The 12,532-nt window shown below is 31.1% G+C and overlaps 1 protein-coding gene across 1 annotated transcript; it reads right to left on the bottom strand.

Annotated features, from left to right (window-relative positions):
- Window positions 1–227: 227 nt before the first annotated feature.
- Window positions 228–11,654, bottom strand: Smp_173000 (putative r-specific enoyl-CoA hydratase; the record flags this gene model as incomplete). The annotated part of the gene is made up of 4 exons (XM_018794878.1): window positions 228–323; window positions 3,724–3,824; window positions 7,086–7,150; window positions 11,470–11,654. The coding sequence occupies 4 exons, from the start codon at window positions 11,652–11,654 to the stop codon at window positions 228–230; spliced, it is 447 nt and encodes a 148-aa protein (XP_018649246.1).
- Between the last annotated feature and the right edge of the window lie 878 nt (window positions 11,655–12,532).

Genomic DNA, 12,532 nt, shown 5'->3' on the forward strand with positions numbered 1-12,532 from the left:
CCAATAAAAGCTAAGAAGACAACTATAGACATTCATTCAAGTTATTAACTTAATTGTAAAACCAACCATACAGATTTTCCCATCAGTCAAAGAAAGTAGACGATCTTCTTTAACAAGAATATAGTTTTATTATTTCGAAATAAACATTATCGCATATAGTTTCATTTATTAGCATTATATTTACATATGTACATTTAAAGATTAAATGCATCACAATCACTAACGAATTAATCACTATGATAGACAATTTCATTATCAACTGGTGGCTTTAAAGAAAGTTGTTCACGTGTTAGAAATACATCGAAACAACCAATGAGAATATTCTATAAAGTAAAAAAAGTAGTCTGTAGACAAAATTACACATTAGAAATACTTTAAACAGATTATTCAATAACTCATAGGGTTTATAATTCATAAAGAAATACATAAAAGAACCAAAAACAAGGTATGTACTGTCATACACAAAAAGAAACCTCTCTACTTAAAACTTGATTTCAAAAGTAATATTATAGCAAATGATGTTACTACATATTGACTAAGTAGATTTATTGAAGCAAATTTTAAACCTGTGAAATTGCATGTCACTTCCTCAATGAAACTGATACTGAAAAAGCGAGTCAAAGCTAAGATACTAACGAAAGACTCATGTATACGTCTTGTTATGCCCCGATAACAATAGTGAATGGTAACTTTGAGATCCATTTATGCACCAATATTATGCATATAATTTTTATCGTATATTTACTAAATAATTAAACTACACATATTCATGTTCCTTTCATTGTGAGCTTGATTTTGACCCTTGGACTATTATTGTACGATTTACCATTCGTGAGTTATACCCAGTCTATTAATTACTGCTCCCCATATTCACAGCCACATGTGGCTAACTATTGTACAAATGTTATTTTCTATTTTATGGTACGATGTAGACAGGCTGTTTGGTATATAAACTCAGTATGTTTGAGATAAATGATTCATACCGCAGGGGCTGTTATTGGTGTTCTGGACTTAACTGGCTGGGCTAGGCAGAAAGCAGGACCGGTACGTACTCTAGACTGCTCGTACGGTTTTCCAATCGATAAGTCGCTGCTCTCTGATTGGCGGTCTTATCACGTCATACATTAACAGGGCATCCACTTGGCCACAAGATATAACACGTCTTTAGCAATGTAAGTACTAAAGTAAGGCTAGTTACATCGGCCGTAATTAAAGACCCTTATTCCTGGGCGTTGGTGAACACATGCCGACATGGTTAGTAAAATGTTAACAAATCTATTAATGGTGTCATTCTTTCCCATATAATTGACTATGAATATGATATGAAAATTAAAGATACTTCACAGTTACACATCAATTTCAAAGTAATTCATCAAGAAGTCCAACATAACACTTATTTTGTGTAGGTGAAGAAATTGGTATCAGTTCTAGAAAAACCTGACTTATGTGTACAAAAATGATCTATTTGATGTCGGTTTACTTTGGTTAACAAATGAAGTCATCGTATTCTTAAACCACTTTTAACAGAATGCATAAACATAACGACTTTTTCTTTTGATTTATACTCCCTAACATGTCTTCTTTTTTTCGTTCTTAACTACACATTCATTGGTTTCATTTTAAATGATATACTTGCTGATAGTATGAATGATTATTGTTACTGTCATTAGAATAATTACGAAACAACAAACACTTACATTAAATTAATTTTTAACATATGATTTTTGGTAGAATATTTTAATCTACTGATTACAATCTGCCATCTTAAGGCATATTATTTTACTTATACCCATACAAATTTTATTAGTTGAGATCATGAATCAATTGAAGCTAGACCACCATGGAAAATCTGCAAGCACTGAACGGCCGTTTCGTCCTATTGTGGGACTCCTCAGCAATGCGCATCCACGATCCCGCCTCGCGAGATTCGAACCCAGGACCTATCAGTTTCAGGCGCGAGTGCTTAGCCTCTAGGCCACTGAACCGGCCGGCATCCAACGGTGTTAATGTCTAACTTCAACCGATCCACTTATACATTTAACACATCCAATGATATATTTCTTAAATAGTATCTCTCTAATGTTTAAGACTAAATGAAAATGAAATCTACTATTTTAAGTTTATAACACACTAATTAATTCAACTGAAACACTTATACTATACAGACTTTAATAATTTTTATCTAATGAAACAAAGAAATAATTCTTGAATTATTAATGTGAAGAATAAAGGTGGAACAATAAATTATTGTTAATATTTATTCACTTTGTTATATATTCCTTGTTATCATTGTAATTTAACACCATTCATACTGTAGTGAACGAGAACATCCAGGGGGACAACCAAATGCAGTTCAACAAATAATTACAAAATATCTTAGTAAAATCTGAGAATGACACAGTAAATACTACATTTGCAAAATGTCAATCAATGGTCGCAGACTCTATTGTTCTTTCGTTTCCACACCAATCATTGTCTGTTCTTGTTCTCTTTCCTTCGATCTTCTTAACTTTCTGCCGCCAGACATTTCATTTTTGATTGATGATATATACTACTTATATCTGTCAACATCAGTAGAACACACTATAATACAACCAGATTCCCTAACAAACAAGAGCAAGAACAACAAGGTTTGTAGAATAAATTGAATTCGTTATTCTAGTTCATGGTTTATTATTAGCTGCATACAACCTACAACAATTATGATTATTCACAAATGTTTAGCATAATTTACTATGTGAAGTTTAGATAAATGTTCGAAATCATAATCATCAAAAGAATAAGGATATAAAGTATATAAATAAATACAGATAACATCGATATGTATCCACATTGTATCTTTATTCTTTCGATGATCGATGATAAACCATGAAATAGAATAAAAAATTCATTTTATTCCTCAAACCTTGAAGTTCTTGTTGTGTTTCAATTCTTTTAATATAGACATTAGATCAGTTTCCAAGCAACAGCTAAAATTAATTTCATCTACAGGTTTTTCACATTGAATAACTATAAATCATTCAATATGGAATAAATTACATGAATTTCAGAACTTTATTTACACTTCAGATCAATCATCAGTCAACTTTAACAGTTGACATATTCTCGTTTTCTAGCAAATTCAAGTATCGAGTAAATTAATGTTTCACTATAACTATGGTGTGTGCTACTTATGTCCACAGATATAAGTAGTATTTAACACCAATCATAAATAGAATACGTGGTAGCAGAAGATTGAGAGGATTGAAATGAAGAGAACTGAAAGAAAAACAGAAAGGAATTGGAATAAAAGTAGAATTGAAAGAATAATGAGCGATGTAACGGACAACTGATTGGAGATGTGAAAATGAAGTATTTAATGTATGGTTTTCATAATGTATGAAGACACTCAGTAATTTTCCTAAAAACAGTAAATTGATTATCCCCACCAAGTCTCGTTCGGTACACATATACTATTTTGTATAAATCTACCTAAAAACAATTTGTATAGAGATCGCCAAGATATTTGTTCTCTCTATCATCGATAGAAAAAGATCGAGTTGAACACACATTCCAAAACACACATTGAAAGAGAGAAAATAAATGACAGTTTGCTTAATATAATTTATAAGAATACTCGTTTAATATTTGAACAAATAACTTGATAGGTAATTTAAAACACCTTTGAAATTCACTTTATTGTCTTAAGCATAAAATAACAAGATAAATAATGAAAATATTTACCGCATTTCTTTCGCATTCATAAGCATTTACATCGAAAGTAGCTAATCTTCCGCGTAATTTAGATACTACAGCTTCTATTCGACACGTTTCATCGACAAATACTATGATCAAATGAATGAATAAAATAAGGTAGAGATAATTAAAATAACCCATTGTGTCATTGAACAAAAATAACGACAATTAGGCGAAGAAAATTTTCTTTTCGACGAAATCATTTAATTAAGATGTATATTTATAGTTATTTATACTTATATGGAAAATATATGTCTATAGAAGGATAGAAAAGATTGCATCATAAATTGATTCGAGACTCTCATTATCAGATGAGGTTACACAATAATCAACGGGTAAGAAAAGAATATAAGGCTGGAAATAATTAACGGGTCTGAATTATGAAAGATAATTGTCTAATTGACAGGTATGAAGAAAAACGAAAAACATAAAGGTCATAATCATGAAAACTGAATAATAACCAAGGAAACTTGTTTAAGGATGACAATAATAACTGATTACAGTTTAAAATTACAAAACACTAGTTTAAAAAATCGAACATAATATTAGAAGAAACCTGAAACATACTACAAAAGGGAATTAGGGTGAAGGAAGGATGAGAGGTTAGACTTATCGTTTTTGCCCTCAAAGTTCGGGTTTCAGTTAGTGAATTGCCAGTGTCTTAGCAGAGCATAAGATTTTGATCTGACCTCCCATCGATCCAATTCCTTTGACTGTGTAGATTATTTTAAAAGAAGACTCATTTGGAGCAATGTGTCCACAATTGATTAAATGCTCCTGTATTGAACTAGTAATTGTTTTGCATTCTCCTTTTAAAAGCCATGCTGGGTAATCTTCTGAGATGCGTTTGGGAAGTGATCACTTTGTGCGGCCAATGTAACCTGCCCCACATGAGCAAGTAGATTTATAGATGCACATTGATGTGGCCCGAGGCGGAAGTTCATCTTTAATATATCTGTGAAAGATAGGCCAGCTTGAGAAAACAATTCGGAGCTTAGCTGAGTAGAACGTTTTATTCAACGATTTTGAAATCCGTTTATTCAAGATTTCAGCAGCCGTATCTCCTTTAAATTCGATGTTCATAAAAAGAATTTTCTTTTGTACAGTTGGCGCTTTTTCCGGATGATGTCTAGGTGTTAAGTTACTATCGACGAATCTAGGTGGATAACCATTCGTAATGAGAGTCTGTCTAAGTTTAAGTAGTTCATCATCTATTGTGTCAGTAGGAAATATTCTCCTGATCCTAAAGAGTGAATTAAGTTCCTCTTTCTACTCAGTGGGACATAGCTATGGTCGGTTTTCTGTATATATAGATCATTGTAAAAAAACAATCCGACTTTTTTTTCAATCAGACATCAGAAAATGAAATTCCTCGTTTGCTTCTGAAATATATGGATGATACTTTCATTATTTGTGAGGAAGATAGGGGCCTCAATGAAATTTTGAATAGTTTCAATTACTGTCACCCTCCAATTCAGTTCACGTTGAAAGCAGGTCTCTTCTAATACTATGTTTGATTTTTTAAACTAGTGTTTTGTAATTTTAAACTGTAATCAGTTATTATTGTCATCCTTAAACAAGTTTCCTTGGTTATTATTCAGTTTTCATGATTATGACCTTTATGTTTTTCGTTTTTCTTCATACCTGTCAATTAGACAATTATCTTTCATAATTCAGACCCGTTAATTATTTCCAGCCTTATATTCTTTTCTTACCCGTTGATTATTGTGTAACCTCATCTGATAATGAGAGTCTCGAATCAATTTATGATGCAATCTTTTCTATCCTTCTATAGACATATATTTTCCATATAAGTATAAATAACTATAAATATACATCTTAATTAAATGATTTCGTCGAAAAGAAAATTTTCCTCGTTTAATTCTCCTTGTTTTTATTCAAAGTAGAGATATCACTACTGGAAAGATACAATTGAGTAGCTTAAAAACTTAGTAGTATTAAGTAAACACAAGGTATCTAGATTATTTGCCAAAAAATCTAGTTAATATATTCACCATTTACTAAATTGATGACGTAAAGCTCGTAATATTGTAAATTAAAAGTATCAAGGAGAGAAGGTGTCTTCAATCACTAATTAACTGGTGTATCAATATATATCGAGAAAATCAGTTAGTGGAAAACCTCCGAGAATGGTGTAACGCTTCAGATCGGTCCGACCTCATTACTTAGTTGAACACGCTGTCATTCACAACACGTTACAAACATTTTGTGATGACTGATTATTTACTAAGACGAAAATCGATCAAACATGAAGGTAGATTAGCTGAAACTCAAATAACACTTTTTTCTGTTTGAAGCAACCATGCAAAAGATGTATACTACTGTCATCCACTCACAGAATTGGGGCCTTCATGTGTTTACAACTGAGAAGCCTGAAAACAGAATGTAATCTTTGTTTTATAACCTAAGATTGTCAATGGCTTGCAAGTTTTCTGTGAGGAAATCTAACTTTAAGTAAAGACTTTAAATTATTACTGTGTCACAAAAACTACATCAGTTGGCTGAACTACATTGATCTGTCAAGATTCACTTAGAATTATTGTGAACAAAACAGTCGTTCTCTCCACCACTAGGTAGTTAAAAAGATAAACTTCTTAGTTGAAGATTGATTAAAAAATATAATTGGTAGAAAAATAATTAAAAAATACTCAACACTACAGCAAGACAAATACAATCTAGGTCCTTCTCTTACATATTTAAACATGAAAGTATTAAACGGTAGATCCTAGTTCATTCAACATGGTTATCTTACACTTCCCAACTATCTTACACCACATCTCCTAACTTCGATTCACTGCCTTGTGGATCAGACTTCTAGGTCAGAGGCCATGGGAGTGGCTATCTCAGAAAACCATCTGTTTCAGCTTTGGCGCTCGGACAGTAACTGGTCCCTCACACAAATCGAATAACGAAGCGTAGCGCATATATATTCGGTACCTCCTTGTACTAATGTTTATGTTTTTAAGTGAACAATAAATAGAAAAGAAAAGATGTCCAATTAGTAATCATGTGCAAAAATTAAGAAAATTGAAACATTTAGTTAATATTTTCTAGGGTATTAATACTAAATGGATTTATGGTTTTATTAGTACAATAAAAGATACTTTGGAGCTGAGTAACGTGTTTTCAAACCATACACACAGCATTAGTTCTATCAAGATTTTAAGTACATATAGTTGATGAGTGTCGATTAGCATGAAACTTAGGCTAAAGGTCTCCTGCCGATTAAATGCATCAATATATTTCGCTTCAAACTATTTGTACAATAAAGATAAAAAGAAATTATACACTGATTAAAAATAACAACTTGCGTGGTTCTGGGAATTTACAGCTTATTGCATGTACAACACATCCGGTCCCAGGGAAATGTACACCAAGCAAACAAGAAATTAGACTAACGATGAAAGATAGAAGAAAATGGAAACAATTCTAAAGTAATTTTCAAGAAAACTCTATACATAAGAAACACAATAAATTAGTGAAGTGTAGCCATTACAACAGTCTGGAATGATGTATTTCAAATAGTTTAGACAAGTTGAAGAGCTAGAATTATTAGTTTGATTTAATGATGACTTGTATGGTACTTTAATTGATATCCCCAGTAAAACCGAGTGATTTTTTAATATAACAATGAATAATTCATGTTAAACGGATAATGAATACAATCATCAACCCTAAATATCTTATGTATCATTAAGCAACAGTAATATCCAAAGGTATGACTCATTAACAATATAAATCTTATGTTTTGTAACCATATTACAATAGGATTTATTTAAACTTTGTAGCGAGACATGTCAAATAGTAGAGTAGAGAAACTTTAATCTCACCATATAACCGCTTAACGTAGTTATAAATAGTTATATCGCTTGTTATCAGTCACCAAAAATGAAAACAAATTGCACCAAAACACTAAGATAGTTGAATAACTTGATAGGCAACGATCACTTATGAAGCAAAATATGAAATTAATCAATACGTGATGACCGATTGATGCGCGAAACACCGATAAGTCTTGTACCCTGAACGCTTTAGATACAGTATTCCTAAATACTTTCTAGTTTTAGGGTATGTTTTAATCTTTTACCACAAATAGGAAATAAAACTCGAGCAATGGAATGAAACGCCACTTCCAAGGTTAGATTATGTACAGAGAAAACTATTTATAGAACCAAAGGAGACCTTGAATTCCTATAAGCCTTCGCAGGATATGGTAAAATCAGCAAGAAATTTGGTAATTATCTAACCACAACAAAGAAAGAACAATCCACTATCTGTATATCGTTCTTGAAAGTCATCAAAGAACCTTGGTTAGTGGCACTTCTTCTGGAATTACTGATAACAAACACACATTCTGATTATTTGTTTAATTATAATGGTTATTTCTCTAAAATAAATATTTAATTTAAAAGTTTACAATTATGGTAATTTAGAGATTTGCATCATATCAAACTGGATAAAACTAAAATTACTATGAAAATTAGGTTCTAACTTTAAAAAAATAAATAACTAGTTTATATACATGGGAATGAGTTTTAAGAATAAAGTGAAACGTCAGTATCCATCTATAGAATCACGAGTTCAAGTCCCAATTTAACAACATTAGTTCCACGAGCCAGATAAGGCACAGATGGACAATCAGTGTGGTTCATTATTTGGTGTCTCAATTTCTTCTAATTGATGAATTATCATTACTAATCTTTATTTTTCATCTATACTTATTGAAAATATTTAACATATATTTGGAAGAATTAAAATATTAATTCAATTAATTACCAAACAGTTTCATTCTATAATAAAACTTTTAATTACAAATTGTCTTTAAACAATAAATTCCCACAGGAATTTAGTTAAGTGAGATAGAAATAATTAACACTATACTTTAGACATTTATAAGTAAGAAGTGGTTGTATCGATGAAAAAAAAACTAAATAATCAGAAGGGGGTTTTGTGGAGATTTTAGTAATTTCAATAATTGAAATCATGAATCAATTGCAGCTAGACAACGATGGAAAACCTGGAAGCACTGAATGGCCGTTTCGTCCTATTGTGGGACTCTTCAGCAGCGCGCATCAACTATAAAATAACTAAATAATTGAAAAAGTTACCATAATAAAAACTATTAGTAGATCAGAATGAAAAAAAGGAATTAATAAACACGATGATAATAACAACAACTCAAATAAATGTAGATAAATAAACAAATTAAAGTGATGTAGAAAAGTTTTTAATCATTCTCATAAGTAAAGAGAGAATTGTTGTTTTTACAAATTTACAATTATCTTTACCATTGATTAATACTAAATATAGAATAGTCAAAAACAAGATTATTTTAAAGATTTTGAAAATTATCAAAAATATCATTTTAACTACATCGCCTAAGATATTTTCACAGCTAGAAACAAGATGATTTTATTCAACATCTACTAGAATAATGGAAATACATCTTCATGACTGAATTTTGTATTTTCTGAGATATCTAACTATCTAATGCAGAATTGTAGAAGAGCGCTGCTGATGAAAAAGCTGTTCAATATTCTTTAGATTTTCCATTCCAATAAATCGATTTTTTGCCCCCAAATGCCCTGGTATGGTCGAGAGTGGGGAGAGTCCGCTCTCCCTCTCCAAATGCTCTCACATGGCCACACGTTTATAGCCTCTGCCGGGCAAGTCCTACTCACTGCCTTCTCGTGCCACGGGTGTTGTTTACGAAATTGAGAGGACGAAAAGCGAATGTCCGGCGCCTTAATCGGGTTGGTGGACGTGGAGTGTCCACCTAGGAGAGTTGGAAAACCCTGATTCCAAACCAATGGTGCACATGGACTCCAGTATCCTGAAGGAACAAATGGCGTATGAACCAATCGTTGGTCACCGGCTACCATGGGACTGTATCTCCTCACGATGCCCCACTGCCTTGTGGATCAGATCTTTAGGTCAAAGGCTCCGGGTGTGGCCCCCTAAAAAAACCACCTGATTCGGTTTGGGCACCCAAGCAGTGTCACAGCAGTCACACAAATCAAATGAGATTTGTGTGGTGCATATGTATCTGTTGCCCCTTTGTACCAATATTTATGTGTTCAAATAAATGAATAATAATAATAAATCGATGGTGTTTTTATTAAACATATTACTAATTGTATAATGAAGATATCATGAATATATCAACAGTTAAACACAGTTTACAAACACAAGAAATTCAGTGAAACAATGTTCTACCAAATAATTTTCATCTACCAGAAAAAATCTGTCAAAATGAGAGCAAGAACTAGAATGATATTTAAAACTCTACATGTTAGTATTATATCTACGATGTAGTAGTTTTAAAAATATAATAATGAATTGATATTAGGCCATTAACACTAAATACTAGGAAATACACAGTCTAATAACTTCATTTGAAAGTAATTATTATCAAAGTATAATTTCAATTCCTCAAATTGAATGACTGGAAAATAAATACCAAATTTAATTCACTCACAAAGCCTTAAAATACTCGGCCAAATAGGATCATAAGAAAAGATACAATTGATTAAGGATATTATGAGGTTATTATCAATCTCAGAAGAAAAAGAAAACTCATTTTGTCACTGAATAAAAACAACGAGAATTCAGGGAAGAAAATTTTATTTTTCGACGAAATCATTTACTTAAGCTGTACATTCGTATTTATAATTATATGGAAAATATATGTCTATAGAAGGATAGAAAAAGTAAAGCTGAATTCTCTTTATTTTTATTCACAAAAAAAACTCGTAGATGAAATAGTAAGTGTTAGATAAACAAGAAGAGATTAGGGTTATAATATTCAACTAATAAGTTATTTAATTCAATTCGATTTTTATGAAGTTTTTAAATGTTTACATACTTCATCACAAAGAATGAATGAATTAAGCATCAAAAAGGTGAGAAAAAAAACATTTAGAAAGCAACAAATCTGGAACTGATTTTCTATTTGTTCTTGGTACTTTTATTTTGTACACAAATATGGCTACTTTAGTGAGTAAATTCAGTACACTCAGGTTTGTTGGCTAGAATGTTAAATAACAAAATTAACTCCAAGAGTACGATTGATTACATTTCAATCAATCTATGACATAACGCGTGTATATTATTGTTTAAGGAAATGTACTTTACACTTTGCCGTCTTATAGTATTTCAACTTTATTATATTGAAAATGTTAACATCAATAGTGTGAACTATCTGAGAAAGTTCGATAGTCAGTGATTTCATGGACTGATGTTATGTTTTGGTCTGGACGCCCGCAGCTTTCTCCGAATCTACTTTTACACAAGGTAACATTATGTGCTAAGATAGATTATTGAATTTGAGTAACAATTTGATTGAGGATAATATATAAATCCAATCATGCCAGAGAAACTGATTTTCAGTCATACCACTTACCATTCACACCGACAGGTTGAAATTATCCCATAGATTCTAAACTGGAATTTTACGGTTACCAACAGCGCTTAATGATTTCATGGAAAGATGAAAAATCTTGCTTAGCTCGCCCCTAGATTCTTTTTAAATTACTCATTACCGATTCAATACAATTCATTGGTTAAAGTAAGAGACTATCGATGCTGTACTGGATTTTGAAAAGAAAACCAGTATATAAAATTGAATTTACGCTTAAACAATTATTCAAAAATATTTAAAATTATAGATAAGTGAAACAGAATTTTAATGAATAAAATCAAATCATTATTTACCCTTGAACAAAGATTCCATGTACAACACATTTTTGATAACGTGTTTGTTTAGCATAATTCGAATCTAAATGAATTGGATTAATATCACCAGTAAGTTTTGCAAAATCCTTCACATCTTTAGTTGTAATTTTTCTAATAAGAGATATTCGATCACCAATTGAAATAAACCGATTAGATTGTAACATAATCATATGATTTATTGGTTTTGTGATTGAAGACGATAAAAAAATCATCTAAAGTAAGAAGAGATCCTCTTTAATGAACATTTATGTGACAGTAGAATATATTGTAAAAGCATGTAATATGTAGATAGAAATTTCTATAGTTAAAACTTACCTGATATTAAAATCATTATAGATCAGTAAAAATACCTCGGTTTGAAAATCCAAGGATAACTGATTTAAACATGACTAATAGACAGTCTTTGTTATCACACTTGACAACATTTCTAACGAAAATTGTGAAGAAACATACTACGTCTACATTACTTAAGAGGTTACGTTCAAACGTATATAGTTGAAATATTCAGTGAAATACAGTTATAATCATGGTGAGTTAGTAAAAACAGTTTTGATATTTTAGTTTAACAGAAGTGTGGGTAAGCTCTGAATCAACATTAAAATACCTCATTATGTCGTAGGGTAGCCAGATAAACTAGTTACTTTGTTGACAATTCACTTTATAATGCAGTGATAACATGGATTAAGTACTGAATATATGCAAAATTTTGATCGCTCAGAAATATCTTTATCAAAAAGCTTACGTTTTGAGATATAATTTACATTACCTTTCGTTATTATAGATAGTTCAACAAAAGTGGATTGAAAAAAAACTTATTTAGACGAAACTTTGGATTGTATAAGGAAATAACAATATACATATGTTTATACTGAAAATCCAACCCTGACTTAACCGATAAATTCAAAAACGTTGCTTTTTCAACATTATTTCGATAGCTGGTGAAGAACAGAACTGCCAATCAAAAAACAAGATACTGATCTAACTAAATTAAAAGAACACAAATCTACATTCGCTGCATTAACGTGAAGCTTTTATAATCAGT

This window comes from Schistosoma mansoni, chromosome 1, assembly GCF_000237925.1.
Source record: "Schistosoma mansoni strain Puerto Rico chromosome 1, complete genome".
Lineage (NCBI taxonomy): Eukaryota > Metazoa > Platyhelminthes > Trematoda > Strigeidida > Schistosomatidae > Schistosoma > Schistosoma mansoni.